The sequence below is a fragment of the Diplodia corticola genome, assembly GCF_001883845.1.
Source record: "Diplodia corticola strain CBS 112549 chromosome Unknown scaffold36, whole genome shotgun sequence".
NCBI lineage: Eukaryota > Fungi > Ascomycota > Dothideomycetes > Botryosphaeriales > Botryosphaeriaceae > Diplodia > Diplodia corticola.
Genome location: NW_017971515.1, coordinates 285,626 through 300,417, shown reverse-complemented (window position 1 = coordinate 300,417; position 14,792 = coordinate 285,626). Strand labels below are relative to the sequence as shown.

Genomic DNA, 14,792 nt, shown 5'->3' with positions numbered 1-14,792 from the left:
GAGCACGCGCGGGCCGGGATCAGCGCGGGGCTGTTTGCGGGACCACAAAGAACTCCCCCGAACAATACCCCCATCGCCCTCGAGCCTCCGCCGCTCCGCATCGCCACCTGCGCCCGCCAACATGCCTTTCTACGCTGAGTCCGACGAGTGGAACGATGTCGAGCCGATCCCGCTGGACGAGGGCGGCCCCAACGCCCTCGCTGCCATCACCTACTCGGACGACTATGACGAGGCCATGGGCTACCTGCGCGCCGTCATGGCCAAAAACGAGATGAGCGACCGTGCCATGGCTTTGACCGAGGATATCATCCAGTCCAACCCGGCGCACTACACCGTCTGGTGCGTCCTCTCCCCCGCTCCGCAAGAAAACCCACCGCCCTGAAAGCTGACTCTCCCCACCTGCACAGGCTCTACCGCGCGAAGATCGTCCTCACCCTCGGCAAAGACCTCCGCGAAGAGCTCGCCTGGCTCAATGCTGCGGCGCTGCGCAACCTCAAGAACTACCAGATCTGGCACCACCGCCAGACCATCGTCGACGCGTTGGGCGACGCGGCGGGAGAGCAGGACTTCATCGCGCGGATGCTGACCAAGGACTCCAAGAATTACCACGTCTGGAGCTACCGCCAGTGGCTGGTGCGCCGCTTCGGCCTGTGGGAGGCCGGCGAGCTCGAGGCCGTCGAGGCCCTGGTGCGCGAGGACGTGCGGAACAACTCGGCCTGGAACCACCGCTGGTTCGTCGTTTTCGGCGGCAACCCAGACGGCTTCTCACAAAAGAAGTTATTGGACAGGGAGATAGAGTGCGTTTTCCAGAGACTACTTCACGAAACGGGAGGTGTAATGAACGCTGACTTTTTGTCTTTCCAGTTACGCCAAAGCCGCCGTGAAGCTTGCGCCGCAGAACCAGAGCCCGTGGAGCTACCTCCGCGGTATTGCACGCCACGCAAAGTTGCCGCTCTCGACATTCAAGGAATTTGCGCAGCAGTACGCGTCGGTTGAGAAGCCCGACGAGGTGAGCTCTAGCCATGCACTCGATTTGCTCGCCGATGTCTATTCCGAGGAGAGCAGCAAGGAGAAGGCCGCGGAGGCTTTGGATCTACTGGCTAGACGCTACGACCCGATCCGCGAGAACTACTGGAACTATAGGAAGTCGCTCTTGGAGCAGCCCGAGGTTGTTGCGTGAGTAAAGTGGCAGCTGCTGAACAGCTCCTTGTATGATACCCCTCCTGGACAAAACAGGAATTGCAAAACAGTTCGAATGTAGTTCTAATGAATCCTGAGACTCGTCGCCTCGAAAAGATTGTATTTGTAACCTTACTCTATTCTTCCCGGGAAATCAAATCTAACGCCTGTTTACCTAAGAATTTGCGTCGAGCTGTCCTGTATCTATCCCTTTGACCTGAGCAACTTTCCCTACCTGCGCCCCGGCGCAGTCGACTCGCTAGGCACATCCGCATTGCGCGGGATCTCCTTCTCCACATCTCCATACTCCTTCCGCCACTGGTGCAGCTTCTCAACCGTAACATCGTTCCCACCACACAACACGATGACCACCTTGCTCTCCTTCGTCAACTTCTTCCCCACCGCCTTCTCCAGCCTTCCATCGTAGCACAGCGCAACATTCACTCCACAAGCCAACTCCACCATCAACCTCTCATCGTCCGCCAACCGCCAACACCCCATGGCCGCCTCCCGATCATCCAACACCACGCTCCTCACATTCCGCCACTCCTCCCTCGCCAACCGAAACGTCTCCTCGCTCACCCTCCTCGCCCCCAGACTCCTCGCCTCACTCCCAATCTCCTCCAACGCCACCAACTCGCCCGCCTCCAACGCCTTCGCCAAACTATCCGTCCCCCTCGTCTCCATAGCCAACACGCTGCACCCCCCCGACCACCCCACCGCATCCAACGCGCCACACACGCCATTCAGCAGCCCCCCGCCGCCGACGGAGCACACGACGGCGTCGGGCGGCGCGCGGCCCTCGCCGCGCTCGGCCAGCTGCGCCGCGACTTCGTGCACCACGCTGCCGTTGCCCGCCCAGATGTCCGGGTGGTCGAACGGCGGGACGTACACGCCGTGCGGGTCGCGGGGCAGGAGCTGCGTGCGCAGGTGCTCGCCCGCCGCCGCGAGGTCGTGCCCGTGGACGATGACGTCGTGGGCGCCCGCCGCGCGGAGCTTGGCGAGCATGTGCGGGGAGGTGGTCGTGGGGCAGACGACGGTGGCGGGGCGGTTGAGCGTCACGGCGGCGGTGACGCAGCTGGGTTTGGTTAGTTGGTTGGTTGGGTGGCGTTGTTTGGTTGAGGGGGGGAGAATGGAAAAAGATGGGCAAAAGAGAAAGGGGAAAAAAAAAAAGGGAGCTTACGCTAATCCCGCATTGCCTCCGGACGAGGCGTAGAAGTGTACCTTGTCGGGCTGAGGGTGCTCCGACAGCCGGCATAGGAGATAGTGCCCGATGCCGCGTGACTTGAAGGATCCGCTAGGCTGGAGGAGCTCCAGCTTGAGGAATACTCTGCTTCTGCGATTTAGTACCCGTATCTGAGACTATTTAGGGAGTTCCTCTTGGCCTTTGTCTTGGGTGGGGGATGAGAATTGGGAATGGGGAAGGAGCGGGGCATTCTTATGGAGGTGTTGTAGTGTTGGAGGGCAGATGAGGTTCGTATGAAGACGAGATGCTTGACAGGAAAGGTGGATGGTGAGGCGATAGTATCGTATAAAGGCCAAGAGAAAGGAGCATTTTGACCGTACCAGCCCGCCGCGCGCGAAAGCGCGGTTGACTCCATGAGTGGAGTGAGGTTCCAAGGTTTGGCAGAGGGCGTGAGGCACACGGTAGGGGGAGAGGCAGAGGAGTGCGCCGTGGCACACTCGGTAAGTGCGATGGATCTCATCTTATTGAAGCTTCGGTGGTGGATACGTTCTTGGTGGTGTTTGAAGAGTCGGAGATAGAAGTAATGACAACAAAAGCCGTTGATGAGACCTTCGTTGGTACCTTGGTGATCGAAGAAGCTGAGGGCTTTCGAATGGTGAGTGCGAGGACGGGCAGAGACAGTTGTGTGCAAGGAAGCTGACAGTTTTCGCTAGGAGAAGAAGTTGTTCTGATTTGATAGAGAATTTGAAGTCCCTGAACAGAGAAGTAAGGGTGGGATGAGGGATAGAAAGGAAACAAAAATGAGGGAAAAGTGCTCAATATATATGCCCTGCCCAGGTGACACGCCTTCTTCTCACCTCGCCCAACGCGCCCTTTGACAGACAACGCACCCATGAAACTATGTCTAAGAGCTAAACACCAACTGCTTAGTCTCGAGAAGCTCGATCCTCGTTCTGCCGCTCACTCCCCACCCATGTCGTCGGAACTCGGGAACGGCTTGGGACCATTTTCTGACTCGACCGAGCAATGCCGGGGGTAGCCGCTTATCTGCCAGCCCACCCCCTTCCCTCGCCCGCAGCCAACCAACCGGTCGAATGACATAACGCAAACTCCCATTTTCCCACACGGTACACACTGCTCACCCCGTCACAGTCCAAATGGAGCAATCAAATCCACCCCAATGGTCATCATCCCAATCCGAGTCCAGACCGCACGCCCAGATTGCGGGGTAGATTGCGAATACTAGACGGAGCTTGGGGACCCAGGCTGCCGGAATGCGGTAATAAGATGCGACCTCCAGAGGGTATTTGTCGTCACACCGCGTCAGTATGGGTTGATGATGGGATCCTCCCTCAACGCAGGGGCATTTCAGTCCCAGCAGAGGAACGAATCCCCCACAGACCCATAGTTCCCTGGCGCTCTTCCATCTCTTCCTACTTGTTTTCGTGAGACATCTCGCCCAGGATGCTCTGAATGCATGTGAAAAGCATCGTTCGCACCGGGACGCCTGCCGAATAATATTAACACCATCAACACCCGCTTCCCCACCGCCAGGTTCCGCTTCGCCGACAGCAGGCGATAAGCTTCCCAGCAAGACGCGGGAAACGACGATATCTGTACGGAAACGACCCTGGATGTTCAACAGAAACGGGAAGAAACGCGACCGCGTTGGTGTCATCCCGAAAAGATGTCGGGCAGCATCCCGATAACCAACGATGATGACTGTAGGCGATACGGAAAGCATGGAAACAGCCCAAGGATGATCTGATCAGCCCGGGAAAAAGCTCGAGATAAGGAAAGCGATACGGAGTACGTGAATCGCGAAAATGGCGGCTCATTCGTGCGCGCTCGTTCGCCCTTACGTCGGTCCGGATCGCATCGCTTCGTCCGCGTGGTGGCCTTAGAAGAGACTCAGAGGTGGAGCAGGCTGACGTAGGCGCGACATCTGTTGTTATCGTCCATGTGCGCACGAATCAGCAGGGTATGCCGAGAGCCTGCGAAGCAGTTGAGGTCTGGATTAGCTCTAATCTTTTCCACCGTGACGGGATCGCCGTTTCGGGAGGCTTTGGGCGCATGCAAGGATCGCACATCGAAGCAGGCGAAACTGCGGGGTGCGGTATCCTGTCACAATACCCGACGGTAGGTTGCGGAGGTTGAACAACAAGCGTGAGAATATATTGTGGTCCTGCGTCTGCATTGAAAAAAGGGCGATGACGATGTGCGGAACCTTGTCTTGGGTTTATGAAACGTATCCACATGCATCTCTCCAGTTTTCTCTGTTACAGATCGCCCTGTGTGTAGTTACACACGCGCACTCCTCAGTTGCCGAATTTGGACGATGAAATTAGTTGTATATTCGTTGTGATCACCACGTGTCTGCTGCGGAATGCGGATTGCGTAACGGTGGAAACCGGGCTCCTCAGCTTCCCCGCAGTGTCTGCTATCCAATCAATGGTAGAAACCCCCAAACGCCCGGCAGACAGCCTAAGAATGCGCCGTCTTTCAGCTTTAGATTTTCCGAACATGCGCCACCCAAAACACCAAGTCGCGCAGCAAGAGACAATCATCTACGTCAAAGGAAAACAATGGAACCGAGCGCACCCGGGCAGGGGAGAGGGAAGCCGACTGATCGAGGACGTCGCGTGTTCTGAGCGTCAACTGGGTGGGCTTTCCGTCGGCTGGCCGATGCGTACGCGACGCATGTGTTTCAACCCCCTATAGTCGGCCGCGTCATCTGGGCGCTACTGAAATTGCTCGACACAGGTGCTGGTTGAGGCGTTGAGGCTCCCAAAATAGCCCACATGGTGCCGTCCGGAATAGGCCAGATCGAGGAACCCGACGTTGTAAAACATTGCCGAGGGTAATGTGCGAAAGTGGAAAATAGCAAATATCGTCCCGTCCGGATTTGTTTAGCTGTTGTACCACGGACTATCCTCATACGACTCGAGAAGGAGGTATGTCTCGTAGGGCATTCCACGGGGCACCAACTTCTTCTCCGTCTTCTCCGTCTTCTCCGTCTTCTCCGTCTTCTCCGAGGTCGACCTCTTGTCGTCATCGGGGTTCTTGGTTGGTTTCTTGCCCTTCGCCTTGTCCTTTGAAGATTTGTCCTCGTCGAGCTTGACATCGACCTTCTCCTTCTCCTTCTGTTTCTTCTTTTCGGCTTCGGTCTGCAATTTCAGCTCCTCGTCGGACATGTAGTAATCGGGCTCGAAAGACACCTCCCGCCAAGCCCAGAAGAGCTTACGCCAGTAGCAAGCCTGGGCAGCCGGGGTCAAATAACGATCACGGAAATCCTTGATGTTGTTGTCAGCGATACGCTTGGCCTCGTCCTGGTGCTGCAGGTAGTATTCCATCTTCCAGTGCATATCGGAGAAATCACGCTCAACCTGGATGAAGTTCTGATCCGGACCAGACGGAACCAGAGCGTTGTGGAAGTTCTCAACCCAGTGGAGCTTGTGGATGACGGTAAGCGAGTGGCAGTTGAGCAGGTACTTGAGGCGGCCGGAGTACGTGTGGCCCTCGGTGTGGACCGGGAACATGTACTTGCAATGCTTCGACATGGGAATGAGGTTCTTGGGCTCGCCTTCGCCACCCCACACAATCTCCTCGATGTCGGCCCATTCCTTGCCCTTGGAAACCTTGAGCAAGTCGGAGCGGACCTGGACGTGGCCGGCAGGAGCCTTGGCACCTCTCCAGATGGCACGGGGGTCCTTCTGCTCGAAGGGCATCTCGTCGCGCGCAATGGATCTGAGCAGAGCGCTGTATTCGCCAGCCGGGCCTTCCCAGCTGTAGAAACCAAAGTCGGGCATCAGCCACAAGTTGTTGTCTTGAGGCTCGCGAGTCAGTGCCCACGTAGTTGCTGACGTTTCATTGTTGTAGACGGCGAAGTAGGCACCGTCATCGACAACGAAGGAAAACTCAATGTTGGGAATGTCTCCGGGGTAGGCGGTGATGGCGCGTTGGATGGACTGGAGAACGGCGAGGGTACGCTGGCGGTAGTCCCGGCGACGGGCACCACGAGCGTTGAGAATGAAGAGCTGCAAGGGAAGGGTCAGCCACGCGTCACGCCGCAACCGGGAGCCATTAGAATCATACCTGGCGGTCATAGATCATGGCACGGACGATGCCATCGATCTTCCAGCCGATCTTAACCTCGTCGGGGGTGATGTTGCCGACTTTCTTGCGGTGGGCGACGGCGCGGTCGATTTCAGCCCACAGCTTGGGGAAGGCGGCATCGCATTGCTCGGGCGAGAGGCCGAAGTTCTTCGCATCGCGCTTCGCCTCGAATTCCCAGCCGTCGGCGGGGCCGGGCTGCGAGAGGGTGGGAGCGCCGGCGCCGGAGCTGGTCTTGCCGGGCGAGTAGTTGAAGGGCACGGTGTCGGCGGAGCCCGAGTTGTAGGTGGTGTAACCAAGCAGCAGGAAGATAAAGAGCGTGAGGCCAACGAGGCCGGCGGCCCGCTGGTTGGAGAGGAGGGCCATCATGCGGAGGGTGGAACGGGGGGGGGGAGAGAGACGCAGTGCTCGGGAGCGCGGCGGGCTTGGGGCGGGAGTGGGTATGTATAAGTGATGCTGTGTCGCGGCTGGCAGGGGAAGCCTCACATCAGCACTGGCGCGCCGCACACGAGCGCCCGGGCGCTGGAAATTGGCCCTGGGGCGCGGCCCTACCAATGTCGCGGCGCATATTTTACACGCTTGACCGCGAACAGCTGCGTGAGCCGCGTCAACGGGCGCAACCGCTTGCGACGCCGCGGCACGCTCTGCCCGCCCGCGCTCCCAGCACTCGCCCCGCCCCAGCCCGCTGCGTGTCCTGCGGAGAGCATGCGCGCGCTGGCAGCGGACCTCAGGGGGGTGCCGGCGAGGTGTTGGGCGGCTGGCAGGGCCGTATCTAGGGCGGTGGCTGCAGCGGCTGAGCTCTCTCACTGGCGGGGCCCGCGGCGTCGCATGTCAGCGTGTTGCGCACGCCTTGGCGTCGCTGGCACCTCGCGAAAAGGGGTCCGTCGCCACTGACAGACAGCCACTGGCAGACAGCAGCAGCGGACGACGGGCGGCGCTTCCGGCGGAGCTCAACGTGTGCTTCAGCAACGGCCGAATTCCGACTCGGCAGCCAGCGCGCGGTGGAGCATGGAGCGTGCCTCAGGTCGCGGTGCAGATCTGGCTCGCCTGAACCCAGCGGGCAGCTTGAGCAGGACGGGCGTTGCTTGGCCTCAACTGTAAAAAGGATACCACGGTAATACGAGCTCAGCTCTCCGCCTGCGCCTCCTGTTGGCCCACAGCCCCAGCATCCTTCGTGCCTCCGCCACCCCCCAAGCCCACAGGATGGAAGCGCAGCTCGCGACAGCCGGGGTCTTATCGCGGCTTGCCAGCGAGCCCCTTCCCCACGTTTGCCGTGTTGCCAGTGCGAGTCGCGAGCCGGGCGTGGGAGGCCAGCGGAGCGTCCCTGCAGATCTGCCTCGCATGATCCCTGTCGTCTGGTCCACGGGCTCGTCAAGACTTTGCACTGAAACCCTCCGCTCTTGGCGTTCTCCGGAATTCCGTCTCTGTTGCACCGCTCCACGCGTACGCTGCTCCAGCCTGAGCCCCGCCAGCTGCGATCCGGCCGGGCGCTCCGGGCTGTGGCCTGATTTCGGGGACAAGCATCGGAGCTTATCGAGCATCAAGGCGTCCGAGAAACGCGCTCACCCCCCGAGCGGATGCATGCGGACGGAGGCACGCCAGAATGGAAGGCGACTAGGCCTGAAGAATGATGTGCATTCTCGGCGCCATTGGCTCGCCAACCTCCTTTATTTTCCCCAGCAAAGCTTAAACGCTCTACAAGAGTAACGCACTGCCGGTGAGCTAGTGTTTCCTCTGTCGCGTCGACTGACATGCGAAACCTGAGCTGAACCTTATAGGCTGATGGCAGCAGATCTGACACACGCGTCAGAGGAGATTGTGTCGACGCTGCGTGCGGGCCAGCCAGGCAGCCGCGTGGTCCGTAGCGATCAGCCCGAGTCAGACTGGCCGCTTGGAAGGTGCGCGACTGACGCAGACGACTGCCCCCACCACGGCACCATCAACCAAGTCCAACACCAACCCTGGCCACCACCGGTGGACGACTCGATGCGGCTGCGCTGGAGCCTGGTCTGCATGGTGCCGGCAATGGATCGAGCGACTCGCAGATGAGTAAGCACTGCGGTGGCCGTGAGCACAGAGACGTCATGCGGGGACGCTGTATCGCCCCACCGACTATACCACGCCCTGTGGGTGACCTGGATGACCAACCAACGCCGCCACCAATTATCCGGCAAAAGCGCATGCACTATTTATTGCCGCACCTCCTCCGGCCTCCATCTGTCGCATCTCCGTCGATCACATACCCACCATGGCTCCTTTGATCCTATTCGACCTGCCCACCAAGGGCCACCGCGTCTGCTGGTCGCTGAACCCGTGGAAGAGTGAGTCACTCCGCCAAGCATCGAGTGCTAAGCTCTGACACAAGCTCTCCCCAGCCCGCATGGCCCTCAACTACAAGAACATCGAGTACGAGACGGAGTGGCTCGAATACCCAGACGTCGCCCCGACGCTGAAGGCGAAGGGCCTGCCGCCCAATGAGGGTGACCCCAACACGGTCATCCCATACACCATCCCAACCGTTCAATTCCCCGACGGCACGTACGTCATGGATAGCCTCGAGATCGCCCGCGAGCTGGAGAAACGCTATGCCAACGTCGGGCCCTCGCTGCGGCTGGATGCCCCGGTCGTCGCCCAGGTAATCGACGCCATTCCCAAGGTCATGAAGCCGCTGGCCGGCGCGCTGCTGCCGCGCTGTCCGCGAGTCTTGCTATCCGAGAAGAGCGCGGCCTACTTCTACGAGACGCGCAAGGAGCGCTTTGGCATGTCGCTCGACCAGTATGAGGCCGAAAAGGGCGGCGAGCCGGCGTGGGCGGACGCGAAGCAGCCGATTGAGAACCTCGCCGCTCTCTTGAAGCAGACGACGGACGGACCTTACTTCCTGGGCAATGAAGGTGAGTCAAAGCCGCCACGGAACTCCGGGCTCGTATGTTTTGCCCGATCGTATTGCTGACAAGAGCAGTGTCGTACGCGGACTTCATTGTGGCTTCGTTACTCCGCTGGGTGAAGTTGCTTGGTCTCGAGTTGTACGACCGTTTTGTCGCTCATGACAAGGCGTTGGATGATCTCTACAAGGCCTGTGCCAAGTGGCTTGAGCGGGACGATCACTGAAAAAAGGTGCTAATATCGGCACGGATGGCAGCCGTTTAGGAATTTGATTAGGCCACCCACCCATTGCGTCCGTATTCCATAGGGCTGATCACTCACTCACATGCACCTGACAGCTTGCCAATGAATATCAGGAAGAGAATTTAAAACCCGATGTCGGCAATTTCTGGCTCGGACTTTCAATTGTACACCACTGGGTGGAAACACTATCCACCCATCTCATCTCCACCGAGTCCCCACAATCACAACTTGCTCAACCTCACCGGGAACCCGTCTCTGTCCATCCTGACAAGATAGTCGCTCGTGATGTCCTTCACGCTCACCGTCCCCGCCAAGCCCATGCACAACTTCACCTCGTCCCTCAGCAACCTCAAGCACAGCTCCACCCCCTCCTGGCCCTTGTACGCCAGCCCCCACAGCACTGGCCTGCCAATCCAGCAAAAGTCTGCGCCCAGTGCCAGCGCCTTAAACACATCAGTACCATGCCTGATGCCGCCATCAACATGCACCGGAATCCTCCCCTTCACCGCCGCCACCACCTCGGGCAAGGCGTCCAGCGTCGCCAACGCACCATCAAGCTGCCTCCCGCCATGATTGCTCACCACAATGCCATCAACACCATACTGCACCGCGAGTAGCGCGTCCTCCGCCGTCGCCACGCCCTTGACCCACACCTGCATCTCCGGCCCGCAGCGCTCCTTCAACCACTCGACGTCGCCCGCCCACGTGAGCGTCGGGTTCGCCGCATGCGTATGAAACCTCACCGGCCCGCTCGGCCTCACCCTCCGCCCGCTCCCCTCATCCCAATACCCAGCCACGCTCTCTTCCTCTTCCCCGCCAGCAGCATCAGCATCAGCATCGCCCGCAGCAAAGTTCATGATGCCCAGATGCGCCGGCAAGCGGAACCCATTCCGCACGTCGCCGTTCCGGCGCCCCAGCGCGGGCGTGTCGACGGTCAGGAACACGGCCGCGAAGCCCGCGCGCCGCGCCCGCTCGATCAGCCGCTCGCTCTCCGCCCTCTCCTCGAACAGGTACAGCTGCAGCACCAGCGGTATGCACGCCCCCCGCCCCAGCGCCGCGCACTCGTCTCGCGCCGCCCGCGCCACGTCTTCCAGCGACGTCGTCGCGAAGGACGACAGGCCCATGGCGACGCCCGCCCGCGCGCAGGCGCGCGCGGTGGCGATTTCGCCGAGGGGGTGCGCGAGGCGCTGCATCGCGGTTGGGGCGACGCCGAGGGGGATGGCGTTGCGGAAGGGGGGTGTTGTTGTTGTTGTGGCGGTGCTGGTGCTGGTGGTGGGGGATGGTGGTGCGAGGACGGGGCAGGTTGTGTCGATGCGGGAGATGTCGCGCAGGACGCGCGGGCGGATGCGGTACTTGGTGTAGGCGGTGACGTTTTCGCGGAGGGTGGAGTTGGAGTCGGCGCCCTGTTGTTTTTTTTTAGATGTTTCTGTGTGAGTGGTGCGTCATGTTTGCTTTAAGGGGGGTGGGCGAGGTGTGCGAGAAGGAGAGGTAGGTGTGTAAGTGGGGAGCTGGTGGAGGTAGGGGTAGGAGGTGGATTCGGGGTGCGATGTGGAATCGCTTACCTCGTTGTAGTAGTCCCTCGTCTGCTTGTCCATCTTGTCTCTCGCGATGGCCTCGAGATCGTTGATGTTGAGACAGTTGGGATCATGCTCGATCGGCTTATTGGGCGCCATGACGACGAGTTACTCTGCTCTGGACCGGGGAGATGTATTCCTCAAGTCTGTTCGGTAGTCAGGAGGTAACACTCAAGCAAGTCGAGGGGAAGAGATAGGCAGCGAAGATCAAAAGGTTCGAGGTACACACGAAGGGGGACAAGACCCACCTCTTGCGACATGCAGAACCAACACCTCGGCCGGGAGAACACAAGCAACAGTACGAATGTGATTACCTAGCAGGGAGCACGACCTTTTCCAAGAAGAGAGAGAGAGCGTCCTCCAGCTTTTAGCTCCACCGACGAATCCCTAGATCCGGGGATGGCACACCGATTTCGGTGACGAATGATGCCGAGTTAGGGAGCAGTAGTCAGGGATCCGGACTGATGCAATTGCACAAGACCCACTCAAACCGAGGGAAGGAAGAGCAGAGAGCCGGGTCCTCGGTCCATATTTGATAGCAACGACCCTTCCCAAGCATGATTGCTGAGGACAAGTGATGACGCATCACAGTAGTTCCGGACTGATGGAAGGAAGCTTTGGTCTCCAATAGTCGGCGGCGTCGGTCGATCAAGGCCGGCCCCCGAGTTGCGGAGAACGGGCGCCCCAATCTTCGCTGCTCATTATCCCGAATCATCGCCGATATCGTCGTCTTCGCTATCAAAGTGTACGCCGAGACTACTGCAGTTGCGGGAGGAAAAGAAAGAGACGAAAAACAAAGGAGTATCAGGGGCCGAGAGAAGGCTGAACGTGATGGAATAAACGTTAATGAAATGATATCTCTATGCTAATTACCCCGCTCACAGGACCTTATAACGCCGGTGGAAGATGCTGTCCCACTGTAGACCAAACGCAACTGTACGTCCTCCGTGACTACGTGCTCTCTTTCGTCCTCGGCTTCCGCTCCCATCCCGTCTTAAAAAGCCTGCCTGGCTCGAATTTGGGCAGCGGGTGGGCTTCGGTGTTGAGCACCATATCGGTGAGGGGGAGGACGTCGTCCGGACCGAAGAGTAGGTAGAGGTACTTGAGCGTCTCGGCGAGCCAGAAGCTCTCCATGTTGTCGCGGGCCGGCGGCGAGAGATTGGTCACGTCGTTGATCGAAGTGAAGCCGGAGCCGTCCTCAACCAACGTGTACTTGACGAAGGACTGGAACATCTCCCAGCCCCACTCGCGATACTTGATGTCACCCGTGATGCGCCACATGTAAAACAGTGATTCCACCGTCTCGGGCCGCTGCAGGTTGTGCGTGTCCGCCGGCTTGATGTCGTAGTCCGACTTCCAGTCGCCCTCGTTGCTTTCATCCAGCTCCGCTGGGCTCGTCACCTTGTCGGCCCAGCTTTCCCACATACGCGGCGGGTCGTCCACCTTGAAGTAGGTGATCTCGGGAGCCAAGCCGGTGGCAGTGACCTTGTACATACCCCAGCACGTCTTCATCAGCTCCCTTGCTAACTCCATGTCGTCCTCCTGCTGCTTCCCCCACGAAGGGCTCTGGCGGGCCTCGGCCAACGTCTTACCCTCCGTCGCACCCAGCGCAATAGTACCCGGCAAGAAGCACACCAGATGGTCGATCTTGGGCGAGAGATTGCCGTCAAGGCCGCTCGGCCGCTCGCCGAGGATAGTCAGGTTCGCCGAAGACGAGTACGTGATGAGATGCTTTCGCATGCCATACACGGTCTCGTCCCACATCTCCTTGTAAATGGGCTCTTGCTTAGAAGTCTGCAAATACTGCTTGATGAGATATTCATAGTAAGAGTCGCCGCGGCTGCCGAGGCGAATGTTGGATCCTTGGAAGGTGCCGCGGTCGGGGTGGATGAAGATCGGGACGAGACCGTCCTTGGGTTCCTGATCGTCGACGACCTTCATAATCTTCTCCGCTTTCTCCCAGTAGTGCGCCTCGCCAGTCAGCTTCGCGACGTACTTCATCTCAAGCTGGAGACTCGTCGCTTCGGCAGTTGACGAAGCACCGCCGTCAGCATGCGAGCGGATGCCCTGGCCAGTCTTGAGATTGATGCTAGCGAAAGGAATGCCGGAGTGGGATTCGTAGGCTCCCAGAAGACGGTCCGCAAGGTCAGCGGCCTTCTCCTGGAACAGGTCCTCCTCGCCCTCCTTCATAGAAATCGGCGCATAGTGTGGGAACTCGGTGCTCAGGTAGTGAGCGGAGAGCAAACCGCCCAGCATGCGGATCGTCGTCTCGAAAGTGTTCACATCGTGGTCCTTTTCGTAGTCCAGAGACGTCGAAACCCACTCGCGAGCGTGGATCAACTGGGTGGTCAGATTCATGAGAATGAGCGTGTCAAGCGCATCCACGATGATCCAGCCCATTCCCCCGGGCACCATCTGGCGGCCCTTCTTCGAGACGGGGTGAAACTCGTCATAGCCTAGCGCGCGGGTCATAAGTCAGTCACATCTGGCTCGGGCTAGCGGGAAAGAGGGCGAGTATGTCTCTTCGCCAAAAAAAAAAAAAAAAAAGGTCCCGCGCAGTCGCGACGTACCCCAGGCGTACTTCTCATACGCATCCCAGCTCAGCTTGAACGCGTCCCGCACCCGATCGCGCCGATCGTCCCAGTCGACGGCGGCTGCCGACTTCCCCGACGTCAGGCTGCCGAAGAATCCAGAGCCGCCGACTCCCTTGTTGTCCTCAGAGCCGGAAAACAGGCCAAACCAATACAGGAACACGAAGAGGGCGAAGACACCGATGATGAGCGAGCGCCGGCGGCGGAACCAGCCTCGACGGGCAGAGCCGCCATAGTTGTAGGGCTTGTCCTTGTACAGCGGGAGCTCCTTGCCGTCGCCGAACATGCCGCCCAGACGGTCGGTCATGGTGGCGGCGGCAGCGCTGGCCACGCCGGGGTTGCCGCTGCTGCTGCTGCTGGTCGCGAAGACGCCATTGTTGTCTGCGGCGGGCGAGGGCGGGAAGCGCGAGCGACCGGAGCTGGGCCAGGCCGAGTCCTCGAGGCGGCGCTGGGGGCCGTCGAAGGCGGGGACGTTGCGCGGGACGGCGAAGGCCATGGCGTCGGTCGCGGTCTGGTGGACGGAGTGCCACTGGTCGCTGGCGGCGACGTCCTCGAGGGCCTGGCGGCCGGATTCCAGGGCCTGCTGCCCGCTCTCGACGATGCGCTGCGAATAGCGGGCGGCGTTGCGGGCGGCCGACTGTTGCAGCACGGCGAAGGCGTTATTGGGAGCGATCGAGGGGCGCAGGCCGAACGGGTCGCGGTTGATGTTCATGGACCACCGTGTCCCCTACGGAACCACAGCAGAAAGGGAAAAAAAGGAGCGACTGGCGGGCGGGGCCCGGGAATCTATTCTGCCAACCGGAATGCGTGCGACCCTTTCGTACGCGGTGGGGAGCGGGTACCTCGGGGTCGTATATTCGGACTACCTCGCGGCGGTAATTGGCGGTTGGCCTGGGGTGTTGACAGCTGTTCTTAGCTCCCTCGCGGCGGTGATCTCCTTCCTCTTTCTCGCCCACACCCACTCGCGGACACGGCTGGTTTAATACGACGCGAGCTGTGTTGAGTGGGCGGTTCAGGGGCAAC

At 59.8% G+C, this 14,792-nt stretch overlaps 6 protein-coding genes across 6 annotated transcripts; 2 read left to right on the top strand and 4 right to left on the bottom strand.

The window, feature by feature from the left end:
- Positions 1–121: 121 nt before the first annotated feature.
- BKCO1_3600096 (farnesyltransferase alpha subunit) lies at positions 122–1,180 on the top strand (the record flags this gene model as incomplete). Its single annotated transcript, XM_020274970.1, has 3 exons — positions 122–339; positions 408–797; positions 865–1,180. 3 exons carry the CDS (start codon positions 122–124, stop codon positions 1,178–1,180), a joined length of 924 nt encoding a protein of 307 aa, XP_020129023.1.
- A 230-nt stretch (positions 1,181–1,410) lies between these two features.
- On the bottom strand, positions 1,411–2,187 carry BKCO1_3600095 (tryptophan synthase beta subunit-like plp-dependent enzyme; the record flags this gene model as incomplete). The annotated part of the gene is made up of 1 exon (XM_020274969.1): positions 1,411–2,187. The coding sequence occupies one exon, from the start codon at positions 2,185–2,187 to the stop codon at positions 1,411–1,413; it is 777 nt and encodes a 258-aa protein (XP_020129004.1).
- Positions 2,188–5,274: 3,087 nt separating this feature from the next.
- On the bottom strand, positions 5,275–6,847 carry BKCO1_3600094 (uncharacterized protein; the record flags this gene model as incomplete). Its single annotated transcript, XM_020274968.1, has 2 exons — positions 5,275–6,402; positions 6,461–6,847. 2 exons carry the CDS (start codon positions 6,845–6,847, stop codon positions 5,275–5,277), a joined length of 1,515 nt encoding a protein of 504 aa, XP_020129005.1.
- A 1,879-nt stretch (positions 6,848–8,726) lies between these two features.
- On the top strand, positions 8,727–9,586 carry BKCO1_3600093 (glutathione s-transferase; the record flags this gene model as incomplete). The annotated part of the gene is made up of 3 exons (XM_020274967.1): positions 8,727–8,799; positions 8,854–9,369; positions 9,438–9,586. 3 exons carry the CDS (start codon positions 8,727–8,729, stop codon positions 9,584–9,586), a joined length of 738 nt encoding a protein of 245 aa, XP_020129009.1.
- Positions 9,587–9,825: 239 nt separating this feature from the next.
- Positions 9,826–11,277, bottom strand: BKCO1_3600092 (l-lactate dehydrogenase; the record flags this gene model as incomplete). Its single annotated transcript, XM_020274966.1, has 2 exons — positions 9,826–11,007; positions 11,167–11,277. The coding sequence occupies 2 exons, from the start codon at positions 11,275–11,277 to the stop codon at positions 9,826–9,828; spliced, it is 1,293 nt and encodes a 430-aa protein (XP_020129010.1).
- An 852-nt stretch (positions 11,278–12,129) lies between these two features.
- BKCO1_3600091 (glycoside hydrolase family 47 protein) lies at positions 12,130–14,481 on the bottom strand (the record flags this gene model as incomplete). Its single annotated transcript, XM_020274965.1, has 2 exons — positions 12,130–13,634; positions 13,749–14,481. 2 exons carry the CDS (start codon positions 14,479–14,481, stop codon positions 12,130–12,132), a joined length of 2,238 nt encoding a protein of 745 aa, XP_020129007.1.
- Between the last annotated feature and the right edge of the window lie 311 nt (positions 14,482–14,792).